Source organism: Bremia lactucae, linkage group LG3, assembly GCF_004359215.1.
Source record: "Bremia lactucae strain SF5 linkage group LG3, whole genome shotgun sequence".
NCBI classification, from domain to species: domain Eukaryota; phylum Oomycota; class Peronosporomycetes; order Peronosporales; family Peronosporaceae; genus Bremia; species Bremia lactucae.
In genome coordinates, this window is record NC_090612.1 from 4,265,191 (window position 1) to 4,286,694 (window position 21,504).

At 43.0% G+C, this 21,504-nt stretch overlaps 4 protein-coding genes across 4 annotated transcripts; 3 read left to right on the top strand and 1 right to left on the bottom strand.

Annotated features, from left to right (window-relative positions):
* Positions 1–2: 2 nt before the first annotated feature.
* CCR75_004208 (uncharacterized protein) lies at positions 3–987 on the bottom strand (the record flags this gene model as incomplete). The annotated part of the gene is made up of 4 exons (XM_067962295.1): positions 3–101; positions 158–721; positions 746–857; positions 980–987. The coding sequence occupies 4 exons, from the start codon at positions 985–987 to the stop codon at positions 3–5; spliced, it is 783 nt and encodes a 260-aa protein (XP_067817491.1).
* A 100-nt stretch (positions 988–1,087) lies between these two features.
* On the top strand, positions 1,088–3,897 carry CCR75_004207 (uncharacterized protein; the record flags this gene model as incomplete). The annotated part of the gene is made up of 3 exons (XM_067962294.1): positions 1,088–1,678; positions 1,748–2,348; positions 2,431–3,897. The coding sequence occupies exons 1-3, from the start codon at positions 1,170–1,172 to the stop codon at positions 3,895–3,897; spliced, it is 2,577 nt and encodes an 858-aa protein (XP_067817611.1). The 5' UTR covers positions 1,088–1,169.
* An 8,490-nt stretch (positions 3,898–12,387) lies between these two features.
* On the top strand, positions 12,388–13,119 carry CCR75_004206 (uncharacterized protein; the record flags this gene model as incomplete). Its single annotated transcript, XM_067962293.1, has 1 exon — positions 12,388–13,119. One exon carries the CDS (start codon positions 12,388–12,390, stop codon positions 13,117–13,119), a length of 732 nt encoding a protein of 243 aa, XP_067817612.1.
* An 815-nt stretch (positions 13,120–13,934) lies between these two features.
* Positions 13,935–14,312, top strand: CCR75_004205 (uncharacterized protein; the record flags this gene model as incomplete). Its single annotated transcript, XM_067962292.1, has 1 exon — positions 13,935–14,312. The coding sequence occupies one exon, from the start codon at positions 13,935–13,937 to the stop codon at positions 14,310–14,312; it is 378 nt and encodes a 125-aa protein (XP_067817609.1).
* Positions 14,313–21,504: the final 7,192 nt, after the last annotated feature.

A 21,504-nucleotide genomic window follows, 5' to 3' on the forward strand; every position in this document is an offset into this window, starting at 1 on the left:
GTCTACACCGACGACTTGGACTCGCTACTAGCTTGACGAGCTGCTTCCTTTTCCGCTTCAATTTGATTGCACCATTCATTCACTTGACTGTCTTCCAATGGCTATGTATGATACAATACATTGGTACAATTCATGCAATACAAACTAGTCTCCGTACCGTCACTTTTCCGTCCATTCGGACGACAACAATTTCAATGTTTTTACTCCCAGCTTCCACGACTTCCAAAAGCGCTTTAATCGCCAATGAAATCGCGTCTTCTTCCGAAGCATTTTCAATGTAATTTTTCTCAAGAAATTCACGAATATTTGTCGAATTGCGGCCCGTGGCATTGGCTTTCCAGGCGGAAAATGTCCCGGACGAGTCCGTCTGGTACAATTGAGGAACGCCTTGGCCATTGCATCCCGCAAGGAGCATTGAAATCCCAAAGGGTCGGACACCACCTCGTTGCGTGTATTTTTGCTGGACGCGTGCAACGTAGCGCGCCACGTATTCGACCGATGGCGCGTCTTCGACCGTAAGGCGGTAGCTCTGGCATTCCAGCCGTGCTTTATTCACAAGCACTCGCGCATCGGCCGTAAGACCAGCAAATGCAATGGAAATATGGTCGTCGACTTTGCAGATCTTGCGCACGGTACGAGGATCTTGCAATTTAGCAGTCTCCTTGCGTTCGACGGCTAACACGACCGCGTTCTTGCCACGTACCCCAACGACTACTGCGCCCTAGATAGAATATATTAGTGCAACGAACGTGGTACTTGTAAACAATACAATACTTGCCTTCTTGACGGCTTCCATGGCGTATTCAACTTGGAACAAGTGCCCGTCGGGTGAAAACACTGTAATCGCGCGGTCATAGCTGCACGAGTACAAGGAAACAAACAGAGAAAAAAATACCAGTCAATAGCTGTACTAGACTTTTATGCAATAGGCGTTGAAAGATGGGCACATGCTAGCGAGAAAGATCGCTGTAACGCTCACCTCGACATGGTAGTAGCAAACCTCGATTTGTTTTGTTCTGGATCCAAGGGGGAGGAAGCCTATCAAGTAAAATACGTTTTCAATTAAAAAAAAAACAATCTCTTAATTTTTTTTAATTTTTCTTGAATCAAACGACAAAGAATAGTTCGACACGCTTTGGGATTGGCTAATATGTGTTTCAATTCGAACCATGCACCACGAGCTCTTCGTTGCCCTGCTTGGGCACACGGGCGACGTCATTGAACGCCGTGACGATGGCTTTTTCGTCCGAAAAGACGCAACTTTTCTATCATCGTCGCAACGCACTGTACTTGACCGCCTCCTATGTCTTGGATTTGCCTTTGCCACGCTAGATGAGTTTGTAAGTCGCGCGTCCAAGTATCCAAGCGTGTATTTGCGGGCATTGGCACAGGGCATTGAAACGCTCTTGCAACGCTACATGGATGACGTGGTTGCAGTCGAGGCCAAATTATTGCAACATAATGCCGTCTTTCCAGTCTCCAATCTCATTTTTGAGCTTGAAGAATTTCGAGAGATTTTACCGGAAGTGTGTACACTCGTCAAGCGGCTCACAGAAGGAAAAAAAGCATCCACGTGTGTGAAAGGAGCAGCGTTATTAAGTATCGTGCATCAAAATACCAATTCTGGATTTCCACGCGTTGCCAAGTGCATGCAAACGCTGCTCTACACGTGCCATCGGTAAGCCCACGGTATACTTTTTTCTGTAACTTTCTACCGCGTATGTCGTGTAACCACTCTATTGCTCAGCGTCTTTTTAAAGCAAATGATGGCATGGATGATTTATGGGGAACTTCTTGATCCGTATGCTGAATTTTTCATTCAAAAAGTCGAAACAAACCCCACAAACAAGACAATGACGACAACGTTGTGGCACGAGCACTTTGTTATTAATTTAAATGCCGTTCCAATCGAGTACGTATCAACGTCGGTAGTTGAGAATGTCTTTGAAATTGGCAAGGCCGTACACATTTTGACGCAAGCAGATCAATTTACTCCCGACGAAGTCCAAAAGATCATCAAAACCATGTCCGATCTTGCATTACGGCCCATATTTGATGCTCTAATATTGGAACATGAAGTGCGTCAAGTACGTCAGTACGTTGCAAGTCGACTGCATGAAGAAATTGTCGTCAAAATGAACTTTGTCGAGTATTGCATGGTCCTTAAAGATTTCTTTCTCCTGTCGCGTGGGGAAGTGTTTCAGACGTTTATTGAACGGAGTTTTCAACGAATGCTTGTGCCCCCAACGACTCGATCGGAAGATGATGTGAATTACAGGATCTGGCAGGACATTATCGACGAATGTGTGCCCAAAGATGACAACTGGAGTCGCGCGTTTCACATGGAGGTTTGTTGTTGGAATGAGATATAATTTTTGAAATCAAATACTGTACTGAATGGTCGAATTGGATCTTGTTGTTTTTGTAAAGCTTCCATTGCAAACGTTTGCGTTGCCAAATTTTAAATCGATCGATCATGTGATTCTCTTTAATATGGCACCAAGTAGGAATGGTCAATGTTTATCCGTGACGACGAAAGACTCGAATTGTGAAGAATTGGAAACGCTACCGAGCGGTTCGCTTTGGTGGCGGCATGCTCAAGTAAACAAATTGTTGTTTTCATCGGACTTTTCACTGTATTGGGATCACAAAGCAGAGCCCTGTGCGAGTCATCATGTGTCGCTTATCTTGCGAAACGAAGGAAGTCTAGGCCCTGCGACTTTTGTTAATGGCTCGCTGGAGCTTCAAGATCCAGATGCTGTCTATGTGACGGTCGACTTGGCAATACAGCCTGAAACATTGACAAAAATGCGTGTGATGGCGCAAATAAAACCTTCCAATGGAGGTGACAATACTGTCGTCGCGTCCCCAGTAGTGACACTATCAAGTACCAACGAGAAACCACAGAATCTTTGCATTCGGATCCAATACGTTTGTCAAGAAACAATCCTACCGTCGTCGAAGCAACTCGTGTTGAAACGAATGATGGTCGTTCTTGTGAATAATGTTGTTTTGCTAAAAGTGCCTTTTGATCTTCAGCAAGTGCTCAAATTACATGCGATTACGGGAAATTACTTTATTGGCCTTGGAATGTCGTCCCTCGTTTTACTGACAAGCTGGCACTTGCAAAAGTATCCAGCCACCACGAGTTGGCCTACGAAAGAAGATGTTGATACAATTGACAAAGATTCTTCAGTCACGACACCACGAATATTGTGGCAGTCCTTAACGTTGCATTGTACAGTGCACTGGCCACTTCAATTGCTCGTGACACCGGAGCTCTTGCGCTCGTATCGTCATCTTTTCCAATTTTGTTTTCGGCTTAAGCGCGTGGCATATGCACTGGAATTGGCGTGGAAACACTTGTCTCTGCGTGCCAAGTCGACGGTGGGTTTCGATGCTTTATTTGCCGTTGGTGCCTTGCGCCTTCGGATGAGCTTTGTGGTCCGCACACTGGAGCTGTACTTTCACGTGTTTGTAATTCAAGGCAAATTCGATCAGTTCGTGGGCCAGATCCAAACGGCGCAAGATTTCGACCGTGTTCAGCGCGTTCATGAAACATTTGTTGCAAGTATTGTTAAAAGTTGCTTTGTGTATTCAAAGACCGTGGCGTCCGCACTTGATGAGCTCTTAAGTTGCTGTTGGAACTTAGTCGAGTCCATTTTGCTGTACGACCGTACGACGGAACTTTCGCGGGACTCGATTTCACGGCTTGACCAGGACTTTTTCCATCGCTTTGAAGCTTTCTATAATGTGTTGCAACACTCGGAAGCGCGCGAATTACTCTTCTTACTTGATAGCAATGGATTCTTTGCCACGGAGCGCGAGCGTCGAAAGCCACAACAGTTGCCGCTATCACATGAATACGACTACATTTTTGAGAAAAGAAGTATTTAACTTTTTAGATATTTAATTTTTTTTTACTTAATGAAATCATTTAATAGCTCGACGCGAGTTAAATAGGCTGTGACTTAATGGCATTACAAAATATAGTTTCCTATAAGTGAAATCATAAATATTATTTTCCATCAAAGAAAGTCGTAGAAAAGTAAAAAATTAGGGAGCCCTTCCGGCGTTTTGGTTCCTAAATTATAGATAATAACCGATATAGCCAAACGCCTTAATTATATATTTCTGTATTTATGAGAGTAGCGTAATGGTAGCAACTTGTTGATAACTAGAATTCATATTGAGAAACCTTTATGCAGGCCTTTCCAACTCAGTAGCTCAAAAGGCCAGCAAAAAGACTTTTCAATAATTGTACAATTTCTTTGTTTAATAGCAAGATACTTTTTTAACATAGAAATCACCAGCGAAAGCCGACAAGCCTGAAACATAAGGAAATTGTGGCTTGCTTGTGCTAATGGTGGGTACAAAAAAACAAGGGCACTAAGTTTCAAAGGTAAGCAATGCACTTCCTCAAAAGTAAAGCATCGTTAGCTCAACCTCCTAAGACTGACTAATATGCCTGCGCAAGAGCGCACCTCCAACCCTTGTCGCCTATTTCCAGCTTAAGTTCTCCCTCGTACTCGATTTGCTGTTCTATCTACTCACTCTTTTTATGACTTTCCAATTAAGTGCGGACGCTCTTGGCATTTTCTCACCTGTTGAAAACAGTACATTTAATATCGCCGAACGAAAACACAATTTCTGATGTGCCCACGGGCAATCACAACTCTCATGTAATGTAATCTAGGGCTGTGATGTATCAAATACCAAAAGGGCAAGTGAATGAAAATAATTCTAGTTTTTATTCAATAACGACATACAGACGGGAAAGAAGTAAAATTGGCTTCGCGTTCAAAGTTCAAGCAGCTATTGTCTGAACGGTTCGTCGTTAAAGTATTCCCAGGGCTTGTCCGAAGCCATTCGAATAGTCATGTGGATTTCTGATCTGCTGTGAATCTTTCTTGCGAAGATAATATTGTATTACTTTGTGACCAGCAACCAGGTCATATTTGTCCTTTCCTCACGTCCAAATATATTTTTATCAATGTCAAGTATATTTTAGGGAACCAGTATAGGGACACCTCGGGAGGGAGGGGTGTGTGGCTATACCAAAAGGCATCTGTTTGTTTTAATTAGATAAAATATAAAGATATAAAATGACAACATTAAATATTTTATTATTCCGCTATATCGCAAAATTAACAATTAGTCGTCGTTAGATCCCCTTTTGGACTTTGGTACACCATCCCACCCCCTAAATTACATTAGGGAGTTACAGCAGCCACACACCTTAACCAGCTACATGAGAGTAGTGCAATGCATCAGAAACCGTGGTTTCGTTTGGCGCTATTATATATACTGTTTTTAACAGGTGAGAAAAAGCCAAGAGCGCCCGTGTAACGGGGCACTACGACTTGTATACTGCTTCAGTACAAGTCCCCTTCGCACTGCTTCAGTTGAGAGTGGTGTCTTACGTTACTTCACGTACACTAGTACGTGCAGAGGAAGACTACTCTTTAAGACAACTAACTTAAAGAGGGTTAAATGAAAACTGTATCAATATAATTAAGTATCTCTTCTTTCCATCTGTTAACTCTGACTTAATTATGAACTAATACTAAACATGCAATTGAAATCTTATCTTATCTGTCTCTTTCTTTTGTTTATCTCTACAGCTGATTAGTCTGCGGGATATATCGATATAATGGCCTATACCTATTTATGAATAAATTTTCTGAACATTACTAGATAAAGTAATATTCTCCAAATATTATCTACCTTTTAGATAACATATTAATTAACAACCTTTTAGTGTTATTTTCGTGTAACGATACACCCCGTTACAGCCCGCACTTGATTGGCAAGTCATAAGAGGAGCGAAAAGAAAGAGCAGCAAATCGAGCACGAGAAAGAAGCTGAGCTGATAATAAGCGACAAGGTTCGGAGGTGTGCTCTTGCGCATGCATATTAGTTAGTCTTTGGCTGTCAAGCTAAAAATGAATTTATATTTACTTCACATATGCCAGCTTTTGCGGAAGTGCATACTTACCTTTCAAATTGGCAAATCGCAGTGGTCTTTTTTGTGCTCGCCATGGGCGCAAGCAAACCACAACTTTTTTATGTTTCAGGTTTGTCGGCTTTCGCTCGTAATTTTTTTGTTGAGAAAGTATCTTGCTATCAAACAAAGAAATTACACAATTATTGAGAAAGTCGGAAGGCCTGCATAAAGGTTTCTAAATATGAATTCTAGTTGCTACCATTACGCTTGTAGCGGAGCTACCTCGCTCCTAAAGTCAGAGGAAGACTTTCAGAATCAAAGAGTCACTTAGTTCTATTGAACTAATGGATTTAACAAATCAGGGAGTCGTACAAGCTATTAAAGCTTAAGGAATTCTAGTTCAAGGGATTCAGGGGGTTGTATACCAAGTGGCAACTAGTGCCCAAGAGGATATACCTTAGAAAGGTTTCAATCTCTAACAGATCAATGCGCAAGCCTAAGGAAGGCACTTAACGTTTTAAGATCAATAGGGGAACTGCACTTTATTTAATTATTAATTCTCAAAACCTTACCCTAGCTAATTAAAAATAGATTTTGGCCGCCAGATTTATATCTGGCGGCGACCACATTTGTTACCCATATTAAATGGGATTTAAGTAATTAACTATTTTGAAATTAGATAAAAGGGTATTTTATTGATAAAGTAAATGTACCATATCAACAGTTCTCCAACCGATGTGTGCCCCATTATACCCTCCACGCGATCGATGAACAGCTTAGCTGTACCCTCTCCATCAATGGAATCCGCCACGGCCGCTAAGTGATCCATTTTGCTCAAACGGTAAACAAAGACCACTACACTGGAGTTACCGGCTGTCAACAAAGACCGCTATACTGGAGTTACTGGCTAAATCTTTCGGTTATTCAAAATCAAAATCCATACTAATGAACTCCCAGCAACCTATGGGACGGGAAGACTCACCAGTGGCGCAGCAGCATGCGCCGAGGGTTTAGCCCGTTGGCACGTTTCACATGTGCGAACATATGTGCTGTTCCATTTATAAAGTTTGGACCACCAATAACTCTGGCTTATAGAGCCGTAGGTCTTTTCTCTACCGAGATTACCACCAAGGAGAGTTTCGTGTGCCTCATAGAGGATTCGGTACTTTTAATCGTCATCATGAGGAACAATGACACGAGGGGGGGGGGTCCGCGATGTCTGTGCAATAAAGCAACAGGTTCTTATCGATAGAAAATCGATGTAACCTTGCACGCAAACGTGCCGGCAATTTAATACCTGAATCCGAGTTCCTTAAAGCTCGTAGCAGAGCTACACAATGTTCACCCTTGGCGTAAGCCGAACGGACTAATCCAGGAATAGGCGACGAGATAGTCGTTAAATGAGAAAGTTCATAATCCCGCCTGCGTGATAATGCATCGGCCAAAGCATTCTGCTTGCCGGGTTTAAACTTCACCTCGAAGTTGTATTCCGCAAAAAAGGATAGCTATCGGGCCATTCTCTGTGAGAGATGGGGCGACTTAGTCGCCGTGCTTAATGACGCGTGATCTGTATAAATCACAAACGGCTTAGAGCCGAGCAGATGAACCTAGAATTGTACGAGAGCATACTTCATAGCAAGTATCTCTTTGTCATGAACTGGGTAGTTCTTTTCCGCAGCTTTAAGCTGTCTAGACTCGAACGCAATAACACGTTCACGCCCATCAACATCTGTTTGTAACAGAGCACTGCCAATGCCAAAATCTGATGCGTCACAGACTACACTGAAAGGCCAATTTCGGTTTGGCAGTGCCAGAATCGGGGCATGGCTAAGACTGTCCTTAACTACTCGAAAAGCATTATTTTCGGTGCTAGTCCAGCACCATTCTGTATCCTATTTAAGGAGATTAGATAATGGCCTAGCCATATCAGCGTAATTTTCGCTATATTTGTGTAAATAATTGGCGAGACCCAACCACTTACGCAAATCCTTTTGGTTTAAGAACCAGCCAATCTAATTTGGCTTTTACCTTAGCGGAATCCGCTCTAAGGCCTCGCTTTGAAGCATCCTAAAATAGGAATCTCGTCGTCTGCGCCAAAAGTGCATTTAGATGCATTGGCATACAATTTGTTTGTGCGCATGCACTCGAGAACTGCTCGCAAATGGTCTAATTGGTTTTCCATATCCGACCGACCCTGATCCGCACGACTATGGACAAAAATGTCATCGATATAAGTCTGTACATAACCTTGATGAGGGCGAAACAGTTGCGTCACTAGACTATTGAATATTGCCGGGGCGTTGGAAAGCCCTTGAGGCATAACCAGCCACTCCCATAACATACCACTTGGGTGCTAACCGCTGTCAGCGGGATATCGCTAGCTTGCATGAGCAATTGTTAGTAACCATCGACTAAGTCCAATGAACTGTGCATTGTACATCCCACCATATTATTCTGGAGAACCTTCTTTCTAGGAATGGGGATTTGTGCTGGAATAGTGACAGCATTAAGCTTATTATAAGCATGTACAATGCGCCATTTACCATTTGGCTTTTTGACATAAAATGTCGGTGTCGAATGTGGAGATTTGCTCTCTCGTACCATTCCAGCCTCGTGCTTAGCACGGAAGGAATCGTCAATGACGTCACACTGCTCCCTTGGTAAAGGCCATTGTCTTGTGACACAGTATTTGGTTCCCGGAACCAAGTCAATTTAATGACGAACACCTCTATCCGGAGGTAAAACAGATGATGGTTTATTACATACCACATCTTGGAATTCCTTAATCAAGGAATTAAAGGGATCCGTAGGATCTTTAAGGATCGATGACCCATTTCACGCATTAAGTACAGCTTTGTGTCATCCAGGACAGCTTCGTCTAGAAGTTACGATGAGTTAACTCAATTGTTGGTCAAATGACCACAATTTCAGATAAAATACCAGCCTTTAAAGCTCGGCCGCACTCATGAATTGACATTTCGTCTAGCTCTAAAAAGAGCATGTAACGGAGGGATTGCCGCAAGGCTAACTACCCTCTCAATGTTACCGGTTACGCCATTTACAGGCGTATGTAATTGCTCACTCGTATCACTTTGTAAGAGTATACACGCTTCGTCTCCATCCTGTCTTGGAGTGGAGACAATACGCCTCTTAGAGGCCAGGACATTCCGTCCCCGGGTTTTCCAGCTTGTATTGGTTCTATACAAGACATGGTGTATAATTTGACATCCGAGAAGGAGTTAGGTAACTCAACTTCCTTATCTAGCGAATGTTTACGTTTCGCTTCACGTGCATTAGAGGGTTTGACCCACGATACCTTGGCGAACCGCCAATAGTGTCACTATTGACACTCAGTATGGTGCCACTTCGGCCGGCCATACTCGAAGGACTTAGACGTGCCACTCCACGTATCTCAGGGATACTGCACCCTTGATGATTCGGCCTTAGGCCAACAGTGCTTTCAGCAATCAGTGAATCGTTATTACAACGAGTCACTCGACGGAGTACGTGCCGTTCCACTTATTTCTGCTAAGTCGGGCTCAGAAATAATGTTTTTAACATAAGAGTTTATTAACTCAGACATGCCAATGTCTAAAACATTGACAGACTCATCCAATGATTCGCGCCAATAGCGCTTTTGTTGCCTAGCAAAGGTGAGTTCATGACTCTCCACAACTTTGCTAGGACTATTGCGCGTGACGCCTAAGGTCTTAGACCTCCAATTGATCCATGGCTCATGGTGTTCTAATCAGGCCATACCAAGGATGATATCATATCTCGAATCCAAATCAAGGACGAGACAGCGTTCCACACTGTCAAAGTCCAGGAACTTTATACCTAAGTTCAATGGAATTTTGGGAACAGTGGCACGAGTCCCAGTCGATGAGCGAACAGTCATTGTATCACCTTCATGCGCTCTAAGCGCCTCAACGTATTATTGACTTCCTTCAAGGGAAAGGCGTCGAGCATAATTGCAAGACACTCCTGAGTCAATTAAAATTGACCACGGCTTACCAAAGCCCTTTACAAGCCAGGCTTGTACTCTCGCCCCGTGCCATTGAGCACCGAGCTAATTGGGGCCAGGTTCTTATTCTCACCTCCTTGAGGTTCAACAGAGCCTAGGTCTTCCCCAGTAGGCCGCCCCGCATCTACTGGGTATCGACGTTTTCCCGCACCGTACCAGATCTCTGGTATAGGTCGGAGTTGGAGCTCTTTCGAGCTTTACGCGAAATTCGAAGAGGGCAGGCAGGGTGTTAATGTTTCGTATTTCCGCACATATAACATCGACGGATGGTCTTATGCTGTTCCACAGCTTGAAGAGCCTCTTCTCCTTCCCCAACGAGGCTTAAATCCATAGATTCCGCTCTATTAGACGGAACCCATGTGCTCGAAGATCTTGTTCGGTAGACAGGCGTGCTAACGCGAGCAGACTTAAAGTCAGACTCGGTGCGTAGCGCTATGGCAACTGCCTCTTCGAACGTAGCCGGATCAGATTGGAACAATTCCGTCCGGGCAACGCCCTCATTGCGACCCCTCATAAAGATGGTCACTGCAGTTGCTTCTTGCATCGGGTCTTGACTCATAGATGCAATGAGAGCTCTCAACTCCTGGACAAAGTCCCCTAGGGTAATACTACCCTGTCGAGTCGCTAGGAGCCGTGCTCGCATGCGAAAAGCCTGATCAGCTGATCAGGCGGTGCAGACATGCTGGTCATTTGATGTTTCAGCGAATCCCATGAGGAAAAAGTGTCATTTATGGACGTGCTGCACGAGAGTGCCCACTCCATGGCTCTACCTCCAAGTTTAAAATGGCAATAGCCACCTTTTGCCGTTCCGTTAAGTACAAGGCGGAGACAATGGACATTTCCATCTGCTTAATCCAAAAGGGAGATTTTCTCCCTCTTTTCCTTCAAATGTCTTCAAATTTACAGTTAGAGGACGAGCCCTCGGCTCTAAGTCAGGTACAGAGATGTACAGGGTTGGCATAGATCCCGCTAAATGGTCCTGTACCTGACCGATCAGGAAGGCTCCGTACCGCATGAAGGCTTCAAGCCTTGCAAGCAGGACCTCTGGTCCCTGGAAGATAATAAATTCCACGTGCTCAAGCCCGAATAAGGTTTTGAGCTTGTCATAAGCGGCGCGATGTGCTTCTGACAATTCTGGAACCTCTTCCATTTCCGTGAGAAATTAGTCTTGTAACGACTCAGGCGTAGATTGACTACTAGTGCTACCAGGTGTAGCGGAGCTACCTCGCTCCTAAAGTAAGAGGAAGACTTTCAGACTCAGAGAGTCACTTAGTTCTATTGAACTAATGGGTTTAACAACTCAGGGAGTCGTACAAGCTATTAAAGCTTAAGGAATCCTAGTTCAAGGGATTCAGGGGGTTGCATACCAAGTAGCAACTAGTGCCCAAGAGGATATACCTTAGAAAGGCTTCTATCTCTTACAGATCAACGGGCAAGCCTTATGAAGGCACTTGACGCTTTAAGATCAAAAGAGGAACTGCACTTTATTTAATTATTTAAATCTAAAAACCTTACCCTAGCCAATTAAAAATAGATTTTGGCCGCCAGATTTATATCTGGCGGCGACCACATTTATATCTGGCGGCGACCACATTTGTTATTAATAATAAATGGCATTTAATTAACTAACTATTTTGAAAATTAGATAAAAGGGTATTTTACCCATTGAGTAAATGTACCACAACAACGGTTCTCCGACCGATGTGCATATTACAACGCTACTCTCATAAATATAATTAAGGGGCTTAACTCTATCGGTTCCCAAATGTAATTTGAGGGAAAACGGCGTTCGTATAAAGGTGTGTCCGAAGGCGTCTGACAAACGCCGTTTTCACACACGCCATTGGACCCATGCCATCCGATGATCTCGATCCGAAAAAAGTTCCAAATATTATCTTATTTTCGCACCCGACGAATTAAAAATTAACCAATATATAAAAAGTTCGCCGAATGCCGACCTAAAAATTGAAAAGGAATTACTGTTGATTTTTGGATGCCATGCCGTGAAAATATTCTTTATGACGTCTTAATTCAAGACAGACGGGGAGGAGGTGTGGCTATTCCAAAAGGGTGTGTGCCTATACCGGTTCCCATATGCTTCCATGTCGCTTTGAAAGAGCATAATATCAATGTACATTGCATAGCTGATGCAAAATAAAAAAATCTATACGTCGGGGATGATTTTTCCGAGCTCTAAGCTCTCTTTTTTATGTCGCAAACACGTTAAAGTGATGACATTTGAATATGATTTGCCTGATCGCGAGCAATTGCCTTAAGATGTCGCAACGCTAGAGAATTGATGCTACTCAGATGCTGTATGCTCCATAGAACTACAGATCACTACACATAATTAAAATCAGGGGCTCGTTTGATCGCAGTATCTATCTTCTCTCGTGAGCCCCGTGGAAAGCTACCAATGGTTCGTGTCTACGTCGCGGCATTGGCAGCCATTTTCGCATTAAGTGCCTCTGCTACTTTACATTTGACGCTCGCAAACGCTTCATCGGTAACTACTGAAGAAGGTGACGGTCGTCCTCAAGGGAAGTTACGCGTCAATGCAGCAACAAATGTCGAAAGCGACGAGAGATTTCTAGACGGATTAAAAGCTCTTGTCCGTGGTTTCTATGACCTTACGCCTTTCGCACCACGCTTTCAGAAGGACACATATTCCAACCTTTTATTGAAACTGAATTTGTCTTTCGAACAGTTTTCTGGGAAGGACACCTTGCAGCTTCGGCGATTGTACGACGCCGCTAGGAGGCATAACAAGGTGAATCCAACAAACCCTGTCTCGGTATATACAGGATTGGTAGAAAAGTATGGTGAGTTTGAAATAGTAAACATGGTGTATTCGCTAAAACATGCACAATCAAGCAAATCCCGTGATGTGCTCAAGCGACTCGGCAAAGAGGAAAAATGGTATTGGAAGGATAAGAAGGATGCGGGGAAAATGTACGCAGAGGCGCTCGACCTGGGCAACGAGTTTACAGTGAAGAATATGGTTTCGAAATTATCGAAGCTAGAACAGTTTTTAAATCGCATCGACCAAAAGGCTAGCGAGGAACAATTGAAAGCTTTGGTTGTTGCCGATATTGAAAGGGTGAAAACGAAAAAAGAAAGCGTTTCACCTAGCGACGTTGAGATGTGAGATGTGCTGGCACCTTTGTGCTCTTTGCCAAGTGGAAGAACGAAATGCTAACGTCACCAATGGACTGAAGCGCAATGACGAAATAGACAGGATTATCAATCAGAACTTCGACAAGTTCTGGAACAGTTAGGCTCGAATTGATGTCATAATGGGTTGTGTTCTTGGTAGAGTAAGAAGTTGCTAATACACTCACTTTTTACGATATTTATGCGGCTATCTGTTAATAATACACGAGCTCGTTTACTTCCTTACTGTTGTTACCTCGCGATCAACCGATTTGAAGTGGCACATGAAAGCAAAGAAGAATACGACTTCAGATGCTTGATTCTTAAATGCCTAGAATAAGAAGTGCCCTCTGTGCTGTTGTCAAGCGTATGGAAGTAAACGTCTTGAAAGGAACAAGCCAAAAAGAAACACGACGACGGAAACATTGCCATGAGCGTCTAGCAAGTGTTGGTGTAGGTCGCAAGCATGTGGAATGCCAAGGTTTTCGAGAAAATGGCTCTTAATCGACAGCAAGGATAGCGATTCGATCTGAATGATTGGCTTCTTGATTTGCGCCACTCAATCTTGGCTTAATCACGTTGATAACGAAACCGCCTCAATGCAAGAAAATGCTAAAAGGTATTGCAACGCCGAGTATTGTTGCTGAGAATTTTGTTTTTGTGTTCTCTAAACTTATAGAATTTATCGTCTATCGCGAGCACGGTGGAAGCAAATGGTTTGAGTCTACGTCGCCGCATTAGCAGCCTTCCTCGCGTTTAGTGCCTCAGCTTCGGCTACTTCACAAGAGACGCTGGAATAAACGCTTCATTATGCTGATCAGAGTGACGCTTCTTCTCAAGAGAGGTTACGCGCTCACGCAGCAGCAAATGGTAAACCGACGAGAGAGTCTATATGGAAGGAACCAGGATCCTGTGCCGGTTTTTAAAGGTGGACGTGGTAGCAATTTTGAATCGTGTGGGGGATCTGGACATGGTTTAGATAAAGTTCTTACAAGTGCGGAACTTCATCTACTGACAGTACTCAACTTCGTTATATGCGCTATTGAATATCAAGTATTGCGCGTTGCTGGTAAAGGCGTCGGAGACGGAAAAAAATTGAAGACGCTAGCGTTATTAAAAAAACTGTTGAAGGAACAAAATAGGCTTTGGACAAAGGCTGGAGAGCGCTTTGCGAAGAAGAAACGATAGATTGGCTGACGCTGGACGAAGCCTGGTCGAAATATGCGTTCATGGCGAGGTGTTGTTATAGCCTTAAGTGCAAAGAGAATAGACATGTTCTCTTACTTGTATGAACGCTTTTATCGCGCTGGCACACATCCGTCTGGCACGATTAAACCTTAGAAGCAATCCTCACTATAAACAGTCAAACCTTATTTTTAAAATTCTTGTTCAGTTTTATGAGTTGTTTTTTCAAAGTTAAAAAAGAATCATCAAACAAAACATTATCAAAAATGCTAAACCTTTGTTGTCACAGGATTGCTGTTAGCTGTAAAGTTTTTGTGGTAATATAAAATACACGATCTCGTCAGATTATATGATCAGTGCTTCTTTTCTTTTTTAACTCATCTTTTAGTGTCTTTTTATTATTGACCATGTTAAAAAAACGACTTTTGAACCTGATCTGGGTTCATTACTTTGTTGCAAGAATCTGCTAAGAGATGTCGCACCGCAGAGAATTGATGCTATTGAGATGCTGTATATTCTATTATACTACAGGTTACTGAACCAAACTTTAATTCGTGGTAAGATTACCTTTTTTCTGGACGTACTTAATTCGTTTAATGCCCATCGTGCTAAGGATTCACAAAATTTACAACAAAATATTCTTCAGCTATTAGATCATGTGGAAGTGTGCAATTCAATTCCTGTACTGTAAGTGCTATCTGTCTAACTAGATTGATGTCTATCAATAAAAGGGCGCAATTACAGGAGCTTTACCGCTTCGGACGATAATGATAATAAGCCACGTGGTTATTGATTCTACGATAATAGCAAGTCTGAAGTTAAATTTTTAAAAAATTTCAGAAAGCTTTTAAGAAAAACATGATTTCGTTGAATATATAAATAATGAATATTTCCGTTTTATTTAAACTAAATGTACGACACGGACGTATTTTTTTTGTTTTATATAGTATAAACAAAAAACAATGTCCACGTCGCTCATCGTCGGAAACAATTTAACAAGACTCTTAAATGTGTAGCGGGGCACCTTTCACTAGTACTGGGAAGTGCTAGCTGATCTTACACTGAATTCAGTGAAGGTTAGATGCCTCGAGACTTCACGTACACAGGTATAGAGAAAGGTTTCTAAGTAGCCAAGGGTCTTTAACTTACCAAGGTAATTCAAAGGATTAGAATTAGGGAAAAGTAAAACTGTATTAATATATTTTGTTTTTTACGTAACGATCTTCTATCGACTACTGAACTTATTATAGCAATATTTAACTAAGTATGGCGCCTCCTTGCGCACCGCACAATCGTGTCTTATAATGATTGGCGGGGTTGGTTTACACTTTAATCAACCAATAAATAGACCTTATGTCTTATTGCATCAATATTATCCAATTTGGAAATATTGGAACTATTTAAGTCAAATTACTAAAGATTAATATTTATGTACTTCTTTATTTTTTCCTCTTAAAGGAAATAACACTTGTTATTCCTCTTACTGGAAATTATACTTATGTAATGGGAACCCCGTTACAAAATGTGGCTGATCAAGAAACATGTAACTTAAGACACAAAATACCGTACAGCGCACAGAGATGGAATTGCACGCTTCACGTGTCCTTAGATTAGCTAGAAGTGACTCATTGCTCACCGCCACTTCGCGCGTCTGTCAACGATTCGAGGTTAAGTATTTGCGACAAGATGTAACGCAAATTAACATAATTTCTTGTTATTCTGTTAAGTCAGGAAGCTAAGAAATTTCTCACATGCAGTTTAACTTTTTCCCAATGCTTAGTCTTCCGTGATAATTACCTTTCGTTGCTAAGCCATAAATAGCAATTCCAAATTCTTCCTCTACACGTCCTGTACGTGAGAAACTCGGAGGCAACTTTTCCACATGTAGGTTAGCTTGTGAAGATGCAGTGGTACCGGTTACACCTGGTAGATCTTCGTGCTCCATTCATCGACCACTTGCGTACCATCCAACATGGTCATGTCGGCAGAAGACGATGGAGCTTTAACGCCGCGCAAAAAGGCGTCCACGCAACGCATGAAAAGATCATCCATTTAAGTAGCATTGAATGGAACGCGTTCGAACGTTTGAGTTTAGCCGTACGCAGACTGCCCTTCAGCGCCATGCTGTTCGCTTTACAAAGAGATGGTCAACATGCGGCTATAGCCAAGTTCATACAACATGAACTCGACGGGGCCGAAAAAAAGAAAAGTTGCTTGACCAGAATGACTCTCAACACGCAGAGATGTTACAAGAACAGGAAGATCCAAAGTAATAATTGTTGATAAAGCAGCTCTTAAGGCTGCAAGCGGGCCGACTCTTTCGCGTCGACGTGGTAAGATGGTCGTCGAATATGAAGATGTCATTGAAGCTTGCCGCATCTATAACAAAGCGGCCAAAGTAAATTGTAGCATGTCCAACTTGGCTCGACGTGCCTAAACATGGGCCTTAGGGCTTTAGCTTCACGACTTTACGTGTTTGGGTCGTTTAAGGTCTTTAAAACCCAGCTCAGACAAACGTTTGAGCAGCAACATGCCGAATACAGGGCGCGGGCAGAGCTCCTGAATTAGAAACAAGGCAAGCTTCATCTTCATGCTTATGTATAACCTACAGGATACTTAGTGAAATGAATCGTGATTCATCCAATTGATGAACAAACAAAGGTAGTTGTGCTTATTAAGGGCCTTACAGATGGGCTAATCAAGACACACCTGTTCCGGCTCGAATTAAAGACGCTACATTAGGCGATCCCTATAGCGGAAACAAGTTTCGTCCAGTGTGGTGCTTGTCGTTCATCGAGACGACAAGAGGCCGAATATTTATTAGACCAATGTACCTCTTTTATGTAGAGAGCGAGAATCCTCGCTCTTAAAGTAACGAACGACTGCGAATATACAATCGCTATAAAAGACAGGGCCTTAAGCCTTTGAGGGTAGTGTCCCACGCCTAGTACGAAGAAACAATGAACATATGATCGGCCTCCCTATAGGAATAGCAAAGGACGCGGATTTGACCTCAGGTCGAAGTGATAAAGGGTTTATTAATTGATTGTGGGGCGTCAAAGAATGTTATTCGACGCCAATCGCTAGAAGATCGTAGGCACAAGTAATTTGAGTGCGACATACCTCATTAGGAGGACAGTGCACGCGCATCTGTAATGGTAACGAGCGTGTAGTTATTTCTTAATTCACGCTTAAGGATTGGTAGAACAATGCTGATTTCATTGCACTGAATTTAAATGACAAAAATTTGATGTCATCCTAAATGAAGCATGGCTTAGACGGTACGAGCCTTGCATCAATTGACAGATCGGCCGTTACGATACGTGTCTCTCGTTTACCAAATGGCGACTGGATGAACGTCCTCGTGCTTCAAGAAGCGTGCGGATGTACTACGAGTGAGTGCGAAGACCTCATTTGCGGCTCAGTTATTAGTACAACAGCACAAGACATAGTTATGCCAACCCATTAAACTGTGAAATTAAATGCAGACGGCTGTGCACAAATACAGGCAGCAACAATGGGACATTAATCGAGTAAGTCGGCTTGCAAAGGTGGTATAACTAGCCACTCCTATACCATCCCGCTTGGGGGTACTAACTGCTGTGAACGAAATCCTGTTCACGCATAAGGATCTCATTAAATTCATCCATCTAATCTATTGACGAAAAAATTTGTACTCTTTGACATACCGTCAATTTTACGTCTTTTATGGTATCGGTATTTAAGCCGCCACGTCGCAGCTTTCAAGTACAAGTACGTTATCAGGTCGATCTTGTGTCGAGTACATTGATCCTTAGACAACTCGTATGCTGCCGAACCTGGAACACATCCGCAAATTCAATCAAATATTAAAAAAAGGTTTTGCGTTCAACGACTCCCAAAGACTGAGACGTGAAACGTTTAATCCGAGCTTATTCCCTCAATATCGTAAAGACTTTTCTCTTATTTATTTGGAGCGTATCCTCCCCTACAACCACGAGATTTAGTTGCGCAACCACATCGAGATCCTTTACGCTTGACTTTCCGGTCGATCAAGAATTTCCGCAAAAGCAGTTGCCGTATAGGCAAGCATTCTAGTCAGGGGCTTAGTAATGCCCCTGCTACTATCAGCAGGTGTGCAATCCATCTGTTGAGATCGATAAGGGAATTCGCGCCGAATTTTTTGATGACGCCTTTGTTCATAGCAGAACCTTGAACGTAAAGTCGGACGTTAAGGTACATCGTAACCACACCTGAAACGTTCATACACTTAGATTGCCAATAAATTTTACGAGTGTGGATTCGCTGCTAGCGATAAACTACTTCTTGGCGCATCGTGGGTAAACGCGGTGTACGCTATGATCCTGAAAAGATCAAGGCAATCATTGACGCTTGTGCCAGTCGATGTAAAGGGACTTCAAAAGTCTGTCGGCCTAGTGGTGTCCTTCCATAAGTACTCACCCAATTATGCCGAAATGACACTAAATATTCTTTCTTTGTTATAGAATCAAGTGAAGTGGTCATGGAACGCTGATTGTCGGCGTTTCTTTGAGGATATCAAGTAAAGCTTGATGAATCGCCAATCCTGACGATTCCCAAGACATACCATTTCATGTGGTCGGTGGCGCCAGCATTTTTGCAACTGGCTGTGCGTAAGTGATATATGACACAGACGGAGCAGAGCGCATCGCCTTCTGTTTTCCGTTGCGTCAGCTTCAACTAGCTGAGCCGAATTTTCTAGAGCATGACAAGGAACTCCTTGTCATGAAATATGAACTGTAAGTTTAGGGTCTATCTATCAGGAGATAGACCTGTCGCAAAGATTAGCGAGATGGTTGTCTTTCTTTGTAGAGTAAGAATTCTCCATTAAATAGAAACGGGACAACTTATGATAGCCGCTGATGTCCTTTCGTGCCAGCTCGGATTTGAGCCGGCTGCGCAAGTCAAGAGTGAGGATAAGCCCACTGCTGCAAGAATTAACAGGGAGCATAAGCCCACATTAGCACCAATTAGTGTCCAGACGTCAGCATTGCTTGACGACGTAAGAAGAGCCTATTAAGACGATAAGTTTCCTAAATGTTGATAAATTGCCTCAGAAATCCATCGCAACAATCCTCAAAAGGTTCCTCGAAATTTTTTATCGACCTTCAACAGAGAGATGCACAATACGCAATGTTTATTTGTATTATACAGCCATCGCTGGCAGCAAAACTCTTCTCGTCACCTATAATAATTTGCGATTACGTATTTTGCATGAGTGTCACGATGCACCAATAAGTAGCCTTCGATGGCGTGAGAAAACTAATCACACGGTAAGCCGCGATTTCTTTCAGATGAATTCGTCCGCAAGTACATACTTGCTTGCGAAGTTTGTCAACGGTTGAAGCCTAAAGTTTCATCTCGTGCTCCAATACAACCTACGCCTGTTCGTCAAGTGTTGGCAGCCTGTATCTATTCTTGTGTTTTCTTACCGTTTCAGCAAGATGGTGCATCTTGCTGCAATCCCGGAGATGATCGCAGCCAAAGGCTGGGACCGCGTCTTTGTGGATACGACATTTCGACTCCATGGGTTACCCCGTGAACTACTCTCGGATTGAGAGCCCAGATTCACGGCGAAGTTTTGGAAATCTGTGTTCATACACAATCAAAAATGTCAACTTGTGACATCTGAAAACCGATGGTCAGACGAAACGTGCAGACTATATCAGCGAAGAAATACTTCCCGTAAAGAGTTGGGACCGAGTTCTCGCCGATGGCAGAATTTGCTATTAGCAAACAATTCGGCCCATGCATCAACAAAGCATACACCGTTTCTCATGAATAGCTTACGCCATATTCGTATGACCACCTTGTTTGAGAGTGAATCTTATTCGGTGGAGGCTGGCTCAATCAAGAATTTCTTAGCTCTTGCTCATCCCGCATTGACTCAATTGTCAATGCGAAGGATACTAATGATGATTCAATCAACATTGATAAAACCAAACTCAGTTAAGCGAAAAGCTTTTTGCTGACTTTGATTGCTATGATGCCACACTAGAAAAAAATATTATTGGTGAGAACAATGATGCTCTTACTAAATGTGAGAATGATTTCTCCCCGATGTGCACCGGAAACACTGAAACAAAAGCAAATACAAGTCAGCAAATGATTTACTGTTGGTTCAATAAGCAGTTTTGTGCAAGATTCCATCGCTGATGCGGAAAACCGACAGAAACGGAACGCTGATAACAATGGAAGAGCAAATATTCTTATATTCAAAGTTAATGATCTAGACCTACTGTCTAAGTTTTATCTACTTAAACATGAAGTGACGAATATCGACAGTAATAAATTACTGCCCAAGCATATCGGCTCGTTCCGTGTACTGCGTCGCAAAGGCAATGCGTACACGATCGAGCTGCCCCGTGGGATGCGTACGCATCCTTTGTTTTACGTCAGACGTCTCCGCCCGTACCGTCAGCACAAGGCTTCGATCGAACTCTGAACTCAGCCCTAGGCGGTTCAAACGTCTGTTTGAGCCGGTCTTTAAAAGCCTCTAACAACCCAAAGACATATGGGTCGCGCAACTTAAGGCCTAATGCCCAAGTTTTGGCACGACCTGCCAAATTTACTGAGCAAATGCGACTTGCATTTGCTCGTCGACGATGCGACGAGCCCTTATGGCATCGTCCAACTCGAAAACCATCTCAAGAGGGAGTATTCTTCGAGTCCCCTATACTTAGAGATGTCAATCTTTAAGGTTTCGGGACGACGCGTTTGTGTCGTCCCAGGTACAGGGGTCTGTACCTGCTGTAACCTCAACAGTTCTGCCTGATGAGAGCCTTGCTGATTTAGCAAGGCTACCTTCTCCTTCGCCTCGTCAAGTTCATGTTGTATGAACTTGGCAATGGCTGAATGGAGGGCATCTTTGTCCAAACTGGACAGCATGGCCAATATGGCATCGTTCCCTACGGTCGAACGAATGAGTTCGACCGCACTCCTTTCTATGTCAGTTAGAAAGAAGAAGTTGTCACGCGAAACGTGATGCGTATTTTCATTATCATCTAACATGTCCATGTTAGATGATGGCACTGTGGTCCTTGGACGGACTAGAAAGTGCTACCATGTGTAACGGGGCACTGCCGACTTGTACTGCTTCAGTACAAGTCCACTTTGCACTGGCTCAGTGCGAGTGGTGCCTCACGTCACTTCACGTACACCTGTACTTGTAGAGGAA